At 40.3% G+C, this 16,744-nt stretch overlaps 1 protein-coding gene across 9 annotated transcripts in view; it reads right to left on the reverse strand.

Annotated features, from left to right (window-relative positions):
- TRPM1 (transient receptor potential cation channel subfamily M member 1) overlaps positions 1 to 16,744 on the reverse strand; it is a 78,777-nt gene that overhangs the window by 13,167 nt on the left and 48,866 nt on the right. For 5 of the 9 annotated variants that reach the window (XM_069866456.1, XM_069866452.1, XM_069866450.1 and 2 more), the window contains 15 exons: positions 14,718 to 14,892; positions 13,885 to 14,008; positions 13,244 to 13,316; positions 12,294 to 12,394; positions 9,876 to 10,049; positions 9,216 to 9,350; positions 8,221 to 8,271; positions 7,352 to 7,387; positions 6,544 to 6,684; positions 5,920 to 5,949; positions 3,884 to 4,173; positions 3,130 to 3,358; positions 1,662 to 1,784; positions 1,189 to 1,320; positions 548 to 676 (listed from right to left, as the gene is read on the reverse strand). In XM_069866456.1, coding sequence (XP_069722557.1) covers positions 548 to 676; positions 1,189 to 1,320; positions 1,662 to 1,784; positions 3,130 to 3,358; positions 3,884 to 4,173; positions 5,920 to 5,949; positions 6,544 to 6,684; positions 7,352 to 7,387; positions 8,221 to 8,271; positions 9,216 to 9,350; positions 9,876 to 10,049; positions 12,294 to 12,394; positions 13,244 to 13,316; positions 13,885 to 14,008; positions 14,718 to 14,892 — 1,943 coding nt within the window. The remainder of the gene's footprint in view (positions 1 to 547; positions 677 to 1,188; positions 1,321 to 1,661; positions 1,785 to 3,129; positions 3,359 to 3,883; positions 4,174 to 5,919; positions 5,950 to 6,543; positions 6,685 to 7,351; positions 7,388 to 8,220; positions 8,272 to 9,215; positions 9,351 to 9,875; positions 10,050 to 12,293; positions 12,395 to 13,243; positions 13,317 to 13,884; positions 14,009 to 14,717; positions 14,893 to 16,744) is intronic. The other 4 variants (XM_069866455.1, XM_069866453.1, XM_069866454.1 and 1 more) reach the window with 1 other exon arrangement.

The raw sequence follows: 16,744 nt of genomic DNA on the forward strand, positions 1-16,744 counted from the left end.
AATGGTCATGTAAAAAGAGCAATCTTGTCACATGACATTGATGTCTAAAAGCCCCTGTGCTGGCTGCAAAATTTGTGAGATGTGGCAATTGTGAATCAGAGGACAGGCTAAGGGCAAACGTGAATACAGCAGCAGTTTTTATGCTACCTTCCTTACACAAAAGTGAGGAGATCAGTCAGGCAGCACTCCTGGCTGACTCCCCAAACACCCCTCTCGCTGAGGTTCTCATCAAGGGCTGCATCAGTAATAAAACGATGGCACCGACTGAGATTTCCTTTTGTAGGTTATGGCCACGCCTTTCCTTGGAAATGCACAAAGGAGAAAGCCAGCATTCGTTTTGACTACTGACCTCTGGGCATTTTTGGCTGACCTTTGTGCCCAATAACAGAAAGTTTTAAACGTACGGGAACGGGCTAGAAACGAAACCCTCTCCGGTGCTGGGCATTCAGGGACTCAGTGGATATGAGACGCGAGTCCACACTATTATTACCTCTAAGAGCAATCTTCGCCTTGAGGATTATGAGATGTTCTTAAGATCAAACTTTACCTCTCTTACTTTCTCTAAAGCCAACGTCACAATGTAGGAAATGACAATCCATTCCTGGACTGACGGCCACCGTTCCATCCGCACCAAGATGATATAATTAAAAAGCATCAAATAACCGAGGTATGATATCTACAAAAAGATTAAAAAAAAAAATCCTTTATGGACTTTAGGTGATGGATCCCCAGATCCTTCCACAGTTAGGGAGTATTCAATCATTTGAGAGGATTTCCACACATACACACAAATCAGTCTCCATTAATTTCCATTAGGAAGTTCTGAACCATTAGTGTAGGTCACTCAGTTTTCTGTAACTACTGGTGTAAACATCAGACTGGTGATGCTGATGTCTCCGTGCCTCACAGCAGTCTTTGGTGACCAGCCAAACTAAAACCTTCAGAGCTCTTGAAAGCCCAGAGTTAAGAAACCAAAATGAATTCAGACAGCATAAGCTTTAGTTATTCATTCTGTTCCATCATCTTTGCATTTTTCTCTGAATAAAGGTGATGCTTTACTCCACAGACCCTATGAAAGTCAGTACTATTTATTTATTTATTACTCGGTTATTACTTTTACATTGGAATCCTTTAAGTTTCACAGGTGTGAGATAAACGATCGCTATCAGTTTAATCATCATGACTTACTGTGTAGAACCAAAATTTGACAATAGGTGCATTATAGAATTCATAGATCTTTGTTCCAATTGGAAGGCTCTTTTGTTTTTTATTTCCATTCTCTTCATCTCCTTTTCGGGAGCCTGTATCCGCGTTTGCATCCTGGAAGACCAAAGTTGTCAGTTTTCATCAGTATACAGTAGTAAAAAAAGTAGCTTTTCCTCAAGTAAGCCCTGGCCATCTGTTCCCCACACGATGCTTCCTCCGAGCAACAGAACTGTCTTGAAAAATACGAAAAAAAAAATGCTGTAGATCTGTACCAGTACACAGATAATTTACATGCCTTGAGAACCCAGCCTACACACTCCTAAAATTCTTTGCTGATTTTTATCCCACAGAAATAGATGAGATTTTTACCCAAGTGAACTACAGCACAATCAGAGAAATCAGAAAACTGAGTGCGCTTGAGATATTAAGATTTCCTAATAATCTCCATTACTGACCGCGTTTTCCTCCTCCTTTTCTTTGCCTTCTTCATTTTCTTTTGATGTTTGGTAAGAATAATCATCGTAACTCCGAAACTCTAGGAAAAGGATGGTGGGAGGGAAGAGAATCCCCGTTATAACCTGCGCAACAAGAAAGAATTGAATTCAGATGGCAGTATTTGTTTACATTGCTAGATTTCATAACAAGGCAAATCCCCAACACAATATTTTCTTTTGTATAGTGTTCTAGACACTCTGCTGTCCTCAAACTTACAAAACCAAGTAAGTAGGACTGACGATGCATTGGCAAGAAGGCCTGATGTGGAAAGATGGCACCCTGGAAGGCTTCCTATCTTAATGAATACATTGGAATTAAGAAATTGTGCTACAGAATTAAGAGTTGTGCAGAGAAATTCTGTGGAACAGACACAGTGGTAGTTGGAAGAGTTACCTACTATAATTAGTTTTAATAATTAAAAGATTTGTGAAAGAAAAAGCAGCTTTGCAAGTAGCACTGGGAGAGTTCTTTTACTCTATGAGATTGCCGAGATACAGAAATGCAAGCATGAGTTGGCAGAGAAAAGAAGAATGCAGGTAATGAAATAAGAACAGTAGCAGGTTGAATAATGCTTCAAAGAAAGGAAATCAACAACAGATTTAGAAAGCACCATGATGCAATCTGAAAGGCAGGACACTTGCCTGAAGATTGTAAACAGGCTTAAGAGGGAGACGTGTGAAAGTGGAAATTAATTGAGAATGACAGAGAGAGTGCAAGGTGTCTGTCAGCAAGCGTGGGAGCATGACCGGGGAAGACGGGCACGGCGCTTTGTCAGTAATCGGGGGATTTAAGGAAATTAGGAGGGGAGACTGAAGGTGGCACCACCACGACAGCCTCCGTACGGCTGACAGCAAGTGCATTTTATAAGAAAGGAAGGATCGTATTCACATGAAAACAGACACAAGAAAACACTGCTCTGCTTCCTTAGCATTGGCTCATTCATGTTTCTCTTTTGTGCCAACCTCCTCACGTTACTTGTTTTTTTGTAATTCAACCATTGATAAATATAAAAATCAATGAGAGTGCCCAAATCATCAAATTGCAGGAAATGGAAATAAAACCCACACAGTTTCACACAATGCCTGTGTCCACATCTGGCTTGTTTTTCCTCTAGACCCATTGCATGGACCCACAATGAAGATATTTTTGCTTGTATCCAACTAATTTTTAATCAAAGGTGCATGTTTTAAGTGAACAGAACTCATAATTCATTGAAAGCCATAACTTCACTCTCAAATTCCAATTACAATAATCCTTTTATGGATATATATATTTTCCTTTGTCATGTGGTAACATTCCTAAGATATCCTGAATTTGGAAACCAGAACAATTAGCTTTAAAAGAGGTATGTTCTTAAAATATCTGTAATCAGTAGCCAATTTGTTCTATGCATGCACTGTTTATAATGTAATGTTACAACAGGAGTACCTTAAGGCCTGGGTTTTTCCGCATGCGTAGTCGCCCCATCCACATGTCTGTTAAGAGCATCTGGCTGCACGTGTGAGCAATGAAGTCCCTGTGTTTAGCTGCCACGGCCAATTTCAGGCAGGTAGAATTACTCCAGTTTTTCAGTTCATAGGTCAGTAGTTTCATGGCAATCTGCTCGTCATGTTTATAGGACTGATCCAAGAGTTCAACAGCCAGCTGGCCAAAATCTCTGGGAAATGAAAGATAAGTCCAGTGAAGTTTGATTTGGAAATCAGTGTTTGCTTGCATTTTGGGTTTTGATTCTGATCACAGGGTATCATGTTTTTCCACACATGTGTACAACAACAAGAGTCTCAAGCTTGATTTGGGGCTAACCAAAGTTCGAAACAAATTTTTAGTGATGAGAGAGAATTAGCTTAGATTGATAGTCTGATAACATCTTAAGCCATATCTTCAGATGCTCCTTAATTCATGTGAGTAAATCCTGAAAATAACTTTGTGAAATAAAACTAGCTAGTTCTACAGCGAGAAGCTGAAGAAAGATGCGTTTTGTCAGAAAAAAAATGCAAGTATTCCCCTTGCTAGTGTTTCCTTCAGATTCCAAGACCACCTTTTGGCTTGTTTACTGTTGATTAATAGGCTCCAAGTGGCATTCTGTGAACCTACATTCTAGAAACTTTTGGTAAAGTACAATTGATAAGTCAGACACCCCTCTATATCAAGTAGGCACATACTCTGCTCCATGTCTACTAACTTGGAGTTGTTGTCCAGGTCCTGGGAAATGTCATCAACCAGCTCACTCTCGGAAGACTCGTGGGCCATTGACTTGTACAGTTTACAGGCCACGAGCGCCTTGGCCATGGCTTCCTCCCCTCGCTGCCAAAGGAACAGTGCCATCTTCTGCCGCTTCATCAGCACGGCCCATACCATCAGTTCATGAAAGGGATACTGAAAGCGGCTGACTTCTGGGTCATCCACATCGATATCAATCTCTTCTTCCTTTTTCTTCTTCTTCTTCTTCCCTTTTGTGGGAGGCTCATCATCCTGGGAGAAAAAGAAGCAGAAACGTTCCCATCAGTTTTTAACAGCTTACCCGCCAGCGGCCCCCTGCACAAAACAAGTACCGAGAGGCCACATGAGCAGTGAAAGTTCTAATTTGGTTTTGCTGTTTGCTACAATGAATGCTAATAGAGATAAATCTGTGAAGAGCACACGGCAGAGCATGCACTGGGCAAGCACACACAGCTTAACATTTTATTCAGAGAATCATTTCTTGCATACTTAATTAGAAATCACCCATCTCGGATAAGTATGGTAGAACCCTCCTGTACCGGCGGCATCGCTTTACACTGCACCGCAAAGAGATCTCTGCCGCAAGTGTAATTCCACTGCAGCAGCAACGGAGCTCTAGCAAACCTGAATTCACCATGACTAGGTTCCAGTGTAATTTCTGATTTGAAATGTCTGCATCTATTCCTGCTGCAGATCTTATGGTATCAAAGTGCTTTTCAGACCGACGTGCAGGTGGACAGGGCGGTAACATGCAAATGGAAAAGACAGGCAGGTAGCATCCTTAAGAACAGCAAGATACTAAAGGGAGTCTTCACCTTTGAATAACCAATCTTCTCTTACGTATGCAGAGCAAACGGAAGGTATAAGGATCCCGTTTCATAAAGGGACAGGGAGGCTAGGCCATTACTACAGGAACCAACATGGCAGTTATGGAAGGGAAGCACTGACAGTGAAGCAGGATCCTGAAGGAAGAAAAGCCGTGATTGGGAAAATTAGAGTTTAAATAATGTAGGAAGAACATTGCATATATAGGTGTAGACAGGGCTTATCATCGGTGTAGAACTCAATTCCAATCTCAGAAGTGGATTGCAAGTAAAAGCAACTTCCATTACACAACATCAGTTCCTGTTAAAGTAAGCTCAGCGCAATTTTTCAACAAAATATGAATTTAAATCCAAATTCAGGGCGCAGGTTTCCAAATTCACAACCCAGGTTTCCGAAGGTGACTTTTCAGCTGAACCATTAAGTATGATTCCTCTTCCAGCAGTTTTAACAACTGCAAGTGGTGACCTGTGTCTCTCTTACAGAAAATTCAGAGGGGATTAATTGTGCACACATGAATGAAAGTGTCGAGCATCTCTGAGGCACAGGCCATAAAATCTGAAACGGAGGACCAACACCTAGCTTCTCCCCACACTAGGAAAATCAAATCAAAACCAAATCCTGGATAAGAAAGACAAAGTGCTAAGGAGTCTAAACTTCAGTCTTAGAGCTGCTAAGGCTGGAAATGAAATAAACCCAAACACCTGGAGTCTCATCAGTTTACTGACCGCTTCAGCAAAGGAATTGTTAATTTTTCTTTCCACCTTTTCCTTTCTCTTGGAAGAGGGGAGCGGGCTATGCCCGCTGTCAAGTGGAGAGAACACTTCAGTTCAGGGGATTTGACCACACACAGCATTGCTGGATCATGTTCTCTTAATATCATCAATGTTCACATCTGAATGAGTAAATCTACAATATGTTCCAACACAGAATGTTTTACTACATAACAATGCTGAAAACTGCCTGAAGATTATTGAGCAAAACTTTAAGGTGCTCTCAGGACCCTGCCCATTAAAACCATCAGAAGTATTTCACAGGCTGTATGCAAAATGGAAGAACCCATCTAGCTGAAATTTGCTTTAAGCCACAGTAACAGTGAAAGAGCTAAGAGCGGGAGCAGAACCATACCAAGAAATGCTCTGATAAAACCAGTATTTTACAATAAATCAAACTTACCTCCATCCCTAGTAGTTTGAGAGCTTTTGGCTGAATATTAAAAATAGAAAAGAAAATGCATTAGATGAGAGGAAAAATTCAAAGACCAAACAATACCAAAGAAAAACACATTTTCATTTACAAATGTATAGTATTTCTTTTTAAACTTACTATTCTCAATCATTTTACCAATAACGGTACAATTAATTACTTTCCTTCTTCATTTGCAGGAAGCCAATGGGTTACAAAATATTTGCCATCCTGCACCCAAGTGAAATATTTTGATTCAGATGGATACTTAAGTGAACAATTGAATAATATAGTGCTCTGAGAATTAAAATCCCCACGTGGTCACCCAAGCATGAAAAGAATAGAGCTCCTAAGCACAGATCCATCCGATAGCACTAACCCCCTGTGACCTCTATGTCGGCTACGGAACGCTTGGGCTCTCAGTGGCCTTCTGACCAGTTGTGGGGCTTTAACACAGATGTTTTACACATCCCTTAGATAACTTCACTACTGGTTTCAACTTGCAATGTTCCTTTAGAATTTAACATGTAGTGTTTCACAAGGACAAAGGAACGGAGTATTACTTATTTTTTACCATCAGCACGATGGACACACCCAGAAAGAACTAATTCTTACCCTCTTTGGTCCAAATAAATTATTATAAAGCGTCCGAAAACTTTTTCGAGTATAGTTGCAGCGATAAGCTCCACCCATGAGATATTCAAGCACAAGACCAATATCTATGAGGCTGATATGATAATCTGGTGGAAGATTTCCCTACCAAAAAAATAATTAAAATAACCAAAATAAGGACTTTGGAAAAGAAAGCATAACATACATTCAATTGCCTGGCTAGACATATCACATCAGGTTCAAACTGGCACGCAGGTATTATTTAGAACCACTAGTTTCAGTCTCTGAATATTTGTACAAAATTAATGATAACTGATATACATAATGAGTAAGTTTTTGGGTCAGATTTCTTTAGCATTGTTGGTGGCAGTATTTATGGTTGAGGACAAATCTTCGTTTGATGTACTCACGCAGTATGACCGTGTCTATACAAGCCCGAGTTGTTTGCAAGGGTTATAGTGATGAAATTAAATAACCTCGTGCTGATTATCATTAATCCAGTATAAAAGCATCACTTTAATTTTATGGTGAATATCAGGCATAATTTACATTTTATGGAAACTTATATATCCTCACAATATTATCTACAGAGATAAGATTACAATGCAGAATGTCATTTAGACTAATGTGCAGCCCAGAATCAAATTAAAAAGCAGACTATAACTTCCACTATCACAGCTAAAAACTGGACAGTGCTACCGAGTAGCTGACAACTATGCCCCACTACTCAAGCTACGTCCCACAACTGATTCTACAGCACCACTGAGCAGTTGCTAGGAGGAAACAACTACATCCCAAGCAAAGACATCACCTCCATGTTAACCCAACTGAATCCCCGAGACTGCCGCTGAATGAATGAGCCATGAAAATGCGATGAAAAGGAGAGACAGACAGAAAGCAGAATGCAGAAGAGCATTAGTAACAGTCAAAAGACAAACACTGAATGAAAAATACTATGAAGCAGGTCAATATGAATTATATATTAACCAAGTACTGCATAATTCCCATATCGAAACCTCCTGGGAATAAATGCAAGTTTTCTTTGCAAAAAGGAATACAGGCTATTTCATGTAGTTAAATTTTACTGAATAAAAGCTCCAAAACCTCAAAGAGAGCAAATACAACAATAAAGCTTACAATGACGCTATTCATATTTAATGAACGAATTTACACATAATGGAAACAAATGAATAACAAATGTAGGACTGGTAGCACTGAGAAACAGAACAGATTTTCTCCAAAGTAGAAGTAGGATTGCTTGGGAGAAAAGTAACCAAAAAAGCCACACAAGGAAACAAACAAAAGGGATCAAATTCTGTGCTCGTGACTGGGGCTTCCAGTTAAGCTCGCTGGTCTTTCCTTCCACTCTGTGTTTGTAATGCTGCATTGGGAGCTTCTTGTAGAGAAGAAGTGGTATCAACCTAAATCACAGTGATGCATTACATTACTAGGACCTTAACTTTCCTCTCCTTACCTTTTAAATGACTCTCAGTGCAGTACAGCCATACCCAATTTAGACTGATATTGCTTTTTGCCATAAGAGGTAATTAATCTTTCCTTTTCTTAACAGCTGCCATCTCATTTCAAATGTCTGCTTCCTCCCATGCTATGCTTGCTTTTTCTGTTGACTCACGGTTAACACAAACGCACAAAGGTAATACTGCTGTTAGTTAAGCTTACCTTTTTCACATCTCTGACTAGCAAATGCAACGTATTTGGTGGACCCAATCTCTGAAACAAAAGTCATTCACAGTCCATTATAGCTCCAATTCTTCAGATTTTTTGCAAACACCAATGTAATTAACAATCTGGCACTGTAAGCAGAACTTCAGCAACCACGTGCCACCACACTCCGCTGGGGTGAAAAGAAGGAACCGGGCTACGATGACAAACACGTCTCTATCAAGAGTTGTGTAACTCCTTTCTCACAAGCCTTTCCGTGGCGATTCAACTCGCAGCAGCCTGTGGTGGTGTCTGAACTTGTACTTGCTGCAGGAGCCAGAAACGGACCAGAGGACTAGACTGAGGTGATGTGTTGTTTGAACGCTACACTAGACTATCTGCCACTTAAGTGATTGGAAGAAGGCCTAGAAAGAGCTATGTTCCTGATGGATTTGCTGTGGGTTGGGTCAGGGGGAAGCTGAATAAAAATGCATGATGTTCTATGGTTTTGAGAAAAACCATTTTGCTTTGCTGGGCTGCAAGAGACAGTGATACTGACTTCTGCAACGTGCAAAGAATAGAAGTTGCTGGGTAAGTACTTTGCCAAATTTACAGGCTTATGTCAATAAAATTGAAGCATGCATACATGAAAAGTAATTGAGACTAAAAGTAATTTACTACTTTAATACAGGCTAGTATTAAACTTTTGCCATCTACATTAGTTCTTTAGGTGTTATGAACATGCATTTAAAATATATCACTATATTTACATCACAAAGAGTTTCTGAAAGCTGCTGTAAGGTTATTAATTAGGAATGCATGTACGTGGGAACACAACAGGACACTCTGTGTGGTAGCAATGGCTCCCTTTACTGCTATCAACTTCCTCGTATTGTCAGGGCTCAGCTTTTTGGAAAAAGCGAGCAAATCTCAGGACAAGAAGAAATGAGATGCCCCTGTTAAATGCAGTAGCAAATGCATCACAGGGTATTTTATTAATTCTGCTTACTCACGGTATTATAAAGTTCTTCCAGTCGAGGAATAGTGAGGAAGTGGTGCATGTTCACTCCATTCTCAATAAGCAGTTTCACAAAATCCACTCGATCCAGAACCAGCGCATCCAGCATAGCCTGCTCCAGGGAATTCACCTAATTTGAGAATGGAGAATGTGAGACTAAATGAGCACAGAGGAGCTGGTTTGCCAACAACCACCAACATTTTCATTACTTAGGATATTCCCAAATCCCTAAATATGTTGACTAATCTGTAAGTGAAAAGGATTCCCTCAACCCATGAACTTTAATCCAGACAACGGAACAATCTAACCTACTGCAACTGGAAAATGAAGCACTTGGAAATGGAGATGTTTAATCTGCCTTCACTGGATAAATAATATGTGCAAAGAAGGAGGTTGATGTCCACTGGTGTTCATACTTCCTTCTGACAAGTGCTGGGAAGAGGATGCAACAGGTAAGCACTGACTAGTAGTGTTGTGGTACGGCTGCATGTGGACACGTGGGACGAGGGAGGGGTTCCTGGCTCAAAGACTGCAGAGCACCCCTGCATAATCTAGTGCTGATCTTGTGAGAACATGAAAATGAGTATTTTCCTTCTCTCAACAAAAATGCAAAAAGAATTCTTCAACAGTTTCAATACAAATACTTTCATCTCACCCAGTTCAGGAGTTCAAGCTTTCTCGGGTCCGTTTCTTCTTCTGGCTCTTCTTTTCCTTTTCCTCCCTTTTTCTTCCCTTTCCCTTTTCCTCTGGCTCCTTTAGTCTGAGCAGCTGGAGATTTCTTTTCCTTCTCAGGAGCCGTGCCATCGGGAGCTGTAAGGCTTCCTATAGGCTGTATTTAATAAAGCATTAAAAGTATTAGAAATCTAATTGATTGTGCGGTGACTATTTCATTTAATACAATCTTATTGAACTCACCGCTTCTCATGTGAGGTCAACTAAAAATTATAATTTCCTCACCTATATGGGACCTATTTGCATAGCCACAGCTTTACACTTTTTTTTAAAGCCGCTATGTCTGACATAATCAATAACATTGGAAGTCAAAGTAGTAAAATAGGTAGACTATAGAGGATTTCTCTCACAAAATATAATCAGTGTAAGAAGACTGTCAATCTTGTGACACTTCAGTTTCTTTGCTGGCAGTAAAAGCAACAATTGTAAAAATAAATAGCAACAAACAGGATAAGGAGCTGGACAGGAAGAGCTTAACAAGAATGTTGCACAATGCCAAATAGCATCAGTACAGCAGAGGCAGAAAGGAAAGGAAAGAGAACCACCAACTGGTTCATTTACATTCCACAGGCAGCATTTCTGTTTACACCTCTTCAGCCACATCTATTCTTTGCAGCATCTTTCCCCTGTCCAGCCTATCTACCCAAGCCAGGCAGGCACACATGCCAATAGCTTGACAGTCCTTGTCTGTGATCTGGAGGCTTAACTTGCTCCAGCTAATGCTTAAGTTATATAACCTCCAGGAGCATGAAACCGGATTATAGCTACCCGTGCTCTGCACAGAGAAATACAGAACCAAGCTGCCAACAAGGCTTTTATTCTGTGGTTTTGTCTTAAAAAAAGCTCTGCCCAGCTACCAGGAACCATTCGTAAGGCTGGACAAACCTGCAACTGCCAACTCGTAGCACAAGCTAACGCAAAAGCAATGTTTATAAATTTGAAATGATGGGGAATCACAATGGGCTGATGCTGCTTCCACAGATTGTTATGGAGCAGGAGTGTGCAACAGGACAAAGCAGTAATTGGCCTCGCTTGCTAGGTGGTACCTCTGAATCTAATCACTATAATATGGAGATCGGAACATTCTGTCCAAATAAATGCTTTATACTAATAATTCATAATTTTTAGGATGATTAAATCCTCTCTGTATAAGCATTTGAATGAACTTCAAATATTGGAAAAATCTCATTATTGTAAGTGAAGGAATAAAACAGCATATGCAGCAATATTTGTTTAAATTTAATTATATGGACTTTCAAATGAAATAATTCTCCCCATTAGCTACAGCATGCACATGAATGGTGTTCCTTTGTATGTCATTTCAGTTTCAGGAATTAAAAACCCCCTTCCTGGCACTTCTTACAGCCTCTTTTGGCTGGTTTCCTCAGGACAGTTTATAGTAATTCAGCACCAGATGGTTGGTACAGTAAAGCAGAAAACCTCAGTACAGGAGACACGAAACTGGCTTAAACAGGGGATTTTAGTGACACAGATGAACAAAGGCACTGCAGCGTTTCACCACTGAATTCAACTACTGCAGCATCAAACTCCAAAAGTTTGCCAAAGAAAATCCAATTTCAGGACCTAAAGCTTTACTGAAGATCTGCTTCTTGCTTCATTTGGTACGGCTCTGCCTGCCAGGGACCCGTTTTCTGCAAGGGTTTCTTTTGGTCATCAGGATTTTGTTCCATTAATCCAAATACGGATTTTCACAGCTGATAATGAAGTGAGAAGCACAATTTGTTCTCATCAGCAGCTCCATGAATTCCCTTCCCATATATTTGATAGGCAGCTGGGACCTTGCCAACTGCTCACACATGTCAATGGCATGGGCAGAAGTCGAGGCAACTCGACACAAATTCCTTGTGGGTGACCTGGGCTGCTCTAGTCCAGGGGCACGTAAGGGCAGATTCCTTCCAGCGAATGCTTCGACAGAGTTGAAATTAGTGCTAAATATCTGGCAATGGCAGTATAAGAAAATTTCAAACCCAACAGCTCATTCCTAGAATCATAGAAACACTAGGTTGGAAAAGACCTTTGAGATCATCAAGCCCAACCGTACCTGTCCACTACTAAACCAGATCTCTAAGCGCTTCTTCTACCCCTCTTTTAAACCCCTCCAGGGATGGGGACTCAACCAGCTCCCTGGGCAGCCTAGTGCAGTGCTTGAGAGCCCTTTTGATGAAGGGTTAAATTCTTAATTTATGAGACACCTTACATCAGTTTGGCTTAAAGCAGGATTCAATACTGTTTCTCCTGCCAACAAAATCCAAGGTGTGAATATTCCACCACTTATTTTAAATTGTTAACAAACAGTGTGACTAGGAAAACTTTGTCTTACTGGCCAGTGATGTCCAAAAACAAAGATCTGGCTGCGTGCAATGTCTACACGATTCCAGGCTAAAGCCAAGCTGAGCTGGTCCGGAGCAGACGCATTGGTACCTAAAGAGAAAACCACACAGCTCAGTATTGCATGTCTGATAAAACAAGATTGGACAACCTTCTGTAATTCACTTCTCCAAGTGCTAGAAAGCAGCAAGTTGGACTCCATATCATCCTACCATCGAATAATTCCACCACAAAGCAGTGGATTCATCAAAGCAATTTATAGCATCTTTCAATTAACCCTATTATCCTAATTTCAAAAGGATTAACCAGATTTTCTCCCTTTTTTCCCCTAAAGAGCCCACATTGACTTTTTAGACATTTAACTGTTCTAACAGTCTGCTCCTCTCAGCTCTCCTGGCTGATGCTGTAGATGTGAGTATAGGAACTGCTCTCTCTATCCGTTAGCTTTGGGGACTCCAGTGATCTCATACTGAGCCCGTATCAACCTCCATGCACCTACAGACAGAAAACAGTTGTTTCAGCAAACATAACAAACCCCAAATAACTATGTAACTGATCCTAAATTTTCCCCTAAGGCTTAAAGAGCACAATATGAAAAAAAACCCAATTTCAGATAAACCTTTTAATGTTCCCAACTTTTTTCCTAACTTTATTAATATCCGCTAGAACTGCCATCAAGTGTGTTGAAATAGCAGCGATGTAGTTGTTGCAGCATTCCCACCCCAGGCTTTCAGGTGCCAAAAGCCACACAAACCTTTCAATCTAGATTTTATGTTTCAAGCTAATCTGAATGTTCAGTCAAGCATATTCGAGTTACTTGTTAGAATTCAAGTGAATAAATCAAAGACTTGAACATCAAGAGTGAACCTGAGGCAGTGCATAGGACTGACTGTCTTCTTGGGGTCAGTTTGTGCATCCTTCCTAACTGCTTGCCAAACCCACCTTTGAGGAGAGCAGTTAAGATCGACATCTCAATGTCGTGTTGCCCTTCAGACCCCATGCGGAACACAGTAATCTGCAGCACGAGACCAAACACAATATTACAACACACGAAAGAGAGAGTCTGAGCATGCAGATACAAAAGAGAGCAGAATAGTAAAGATTTCTTATTTTCTAAAACTTGAGATTTTAAAAAAAGTTTTGAGTTCCACTCAAGTTTTTTTGAAATTTAATTTTCACAGAAGTATTTAATTAAATAATTTCCATAGATTATCCTAAGATATTCCTGCATTGCTAAACATGATAAACCTGATGAAGTTCTTCACCAAATAAGCTTCATAAAACTAAAATTGATCTTCTCTACTTGCAGAAATTCCTCCCACTCTAAAGGGAATTCAGAATCAGATATAGTGAACCTGAACAGGAGAGGAATCTGAAACCGATTTTAGAGGCTTCCCAGAAGACAAACCCCCTCTCTTGGCCTACACTTATGAACGAACGACTGTGGACCTTTAGGGAGCTATACGGGAAACAAACAAACAGACAAAAATGGTTCAACTGTAATCCTGCGAGAACGGTACTTGAAGGTACTTGATAGTCTCCTCACAGAAATGATCTTTGTGAACTACTTTCAGGACACTTACAAGTTCTTTTTTCTTCATGCACTCCATAAGAATGACAAACAGCTGATGAGCTTGATTCCTGTTGTAGTTAAAGGTTTTCTGGATGGTAACTAGAAGCTGGTCCCTAAGGGATTCGCTTATTATCCTAAATGAAAAATGAGACATAAAAGAAGATGTTGCCAGGATTAATGAGTATTCAGAAAGCCTGCTCTTTAAGAAAAAAAATATTTCTAATTTCTTTGTTTTGAAAATCAATAAAACCACATAGGATCCTCACATTCAGTACAGGGAAGGGGTTCATGAAGATTTAATAGCAATCAGGAAATTCATACCCAGACTGGCTTTTATGCACCTTGGTACCTCAGCATTGATTTAAGAACTGTCAGGGAACTTGAACTATTCTTTCACCCTGGCATACAATGCAGGTAGTTCTTAATGCTGTTATGTATTATAGATACATTTCTGATACGAAGTTCAGGATTTCAGCAGTACACTTTACGGGACCCCCGCCTTTACCCTCTAAACGTCGCGAGGCCCTTTGCATATAGCTAAAAACCCCAAAATATTTCACACTACTTATATGTTATCTTGGTCATCCTCTTAAATGGAGGATTGAAATTGCTAGCATATCTGAAACCTCACAATACTGAGAAACAAACCAACCAAAAGATGATTAAAGACATTAGATCGAAAACATCTGACAAAGGTCAGAAATATCTGATTTCTCAAAGCAATCTGAAACTAAGCCCTTCAATCAAGGGGTTTTTAATGGACTTCTAATGAAAGGAAGGCATTGAGTCCTAGACTGTCCTCCACAGCAAGACACATCTTTGGTGAAGATCTCAAAATCTTACCCTCCTTCTTCCGAATACTTGTGTGCAAATGACAGAATATCCGATGCTCGTCCACTACCATCACATATCACGACAGGCAGAGGGGGTTCTTCTCGTAAACACTCTAAAACAATGGAGATCACGTTGGGACCCCCTTCCACTATGAGCCCAACCACAGGAACACCTTGTCCCAGCCCTGCAAAAACCAGAAGAACAGCAAGAAAAAAAGAAATGTCATTGAAGCTTAGTTTAAGAAGTTGAAATATTATGACTGGATGTGATTTCTGCATTACAGCATCACTTCAAAACACAGCAGTTAGGAAAAATTGTAGCCATTTCATGACCAACACCAGAAGAACATGTCATTATGCCATTTCATAGCTCCTAAGGGAAAAAAGATGTGTCTCTGCCCTTGCTTTTGTATCAGCTCCATACTGATGCTTTATTCACTCAGGGTTGGTGAACTGTTTGTAATCTCTGTTGACAGACACCATAGACAGATTAAATAGCTAACATGATTCTCCTATTACTTCATTAACTTCACTGTTACTTGGATGGCTCCCAGCTACTCTATCTTTGATGCTTTAACTCTTCAATGGTTACCTATGGGAAGTCTTCAGTAAGGTGACATATACCTATGCTTTCTCCTAAGACAAAAATTATGAAATTAGCATCGTTATCATGAGGCTGAAATGGCTGGCCGATGGAAGAGACGACAGCTGAGCATCCCTTTGCTGTCCCTGCCTCACTGTGATCTCCAGGCATAGGATGACAAAGGGAAGCCCACAGGTCACATGGTCTCAGGAGCCTTGGTCACAAGATACTTAGGGAAATGAAGGACAAAACATTACCTGAAAGCTGACTAACCCACTATTATAAGCATTTTAATTCAGTTCTTAATCTGTAAAATGGCTAATGCTTTATAAAGAAGAGGCACTTTTTTGTACAGCTGAGGACGCATGAAAGAGTTCATATTTTCAACCTTCATTCCTCTCTGAAGAACAGGAACACCACGCACAACAACAGCAGAAGCTTCCTGACATCCTCCTGTCAGTATACCCCAGCTCTGACAAGCAGTCACAGAGCACGGGCCGGCCTGTGTGTCCATGAAATCCTTAGTGATTCCTGCTGAGATTTCCAGAAGAGGTGCCTGTGCTTGAAGCGATTAAAAACAAACAAAACAACTCCCTGTATGTTGTTACTAGAATGCATAGTGCAGCCCTTCACGGAACTCTTAATTCCTATGTGTATTGCCAACTTTGATCTGCTCATGACAAAAATCACCAAACTCTACTTAAATCAGAACCCATATCCCCAGCCCCAGTGGTACTGAAAGAAATGAGACAGAACATCTTGCCTCTGGGCCCTGACTTCTTTGTCCACCAGGGAGAACGCTACACCTCCCTCAGCACTTCTGCTGAAGACAAAAACAAAAGAATCGTGGCTAATGTTAGCTTTGTCTAATGCCTGTGGGAACAGCGCATGATGCTCTTTCCACACTCAGAGGCACTGAGGTATCATTTGGGTGAGTTCAGTTCCATAAGCTTACCACAGGGACACAGCAACGCTCCAAGACCTCCCAGCATGGTTAGATGTCTTGTCGCTGATCTCTTACTGCTCCTTTTGGCTTTACCTGGCACTCTACTTCATTTTTCTGCTTTACTTATAAGACCAGCTAATCTATACTAGAAACTTTTGTAGAGTAAAGTGCAATTGTTATTCTGAATGTTTGGGTTTTTTTCTCATTTATATGAGCCTACACAGTTTACAACAGCATCTGTAAAACATCAGAAAGGCAGCTGGTAGAACTGGTGCCTGTTCTCCAGTGGCTCTCAATTGTAAGTGTGGATTCAAAGACTACTAAGTTTTTTTTTGGAGCATTTTTAATTAGGTTGATTGTTGTGGGTTTCTATTAGAGTTGCTGGGAAAGGACAGCTACAAAAATCATTTATTTATTTAACCTTCAAAAAAATACTATTTTTCCACAAAAATGTTCATGAAAAAATGCCTTTAAAACATTTTTTTTCTAAGTGAGAACAAAAAGATTT

This window comes from Phaenicophaeus curvirostris, chromosome 12 (genome assembly GCF_032191515.1).
Source record: "Phaenicophaeus curvirostris isolate KB17595 chromosome 12, BPBGC_Pcur_1.0, whole genome shotgun sequence".
Taxonomy (NCBI): Eukaryota; Metazoa; Chordata; class Aves; order Cuculiformes; family Cuculidae; genus Phaenicophaeus; species Phaenicophaeus curvirostris.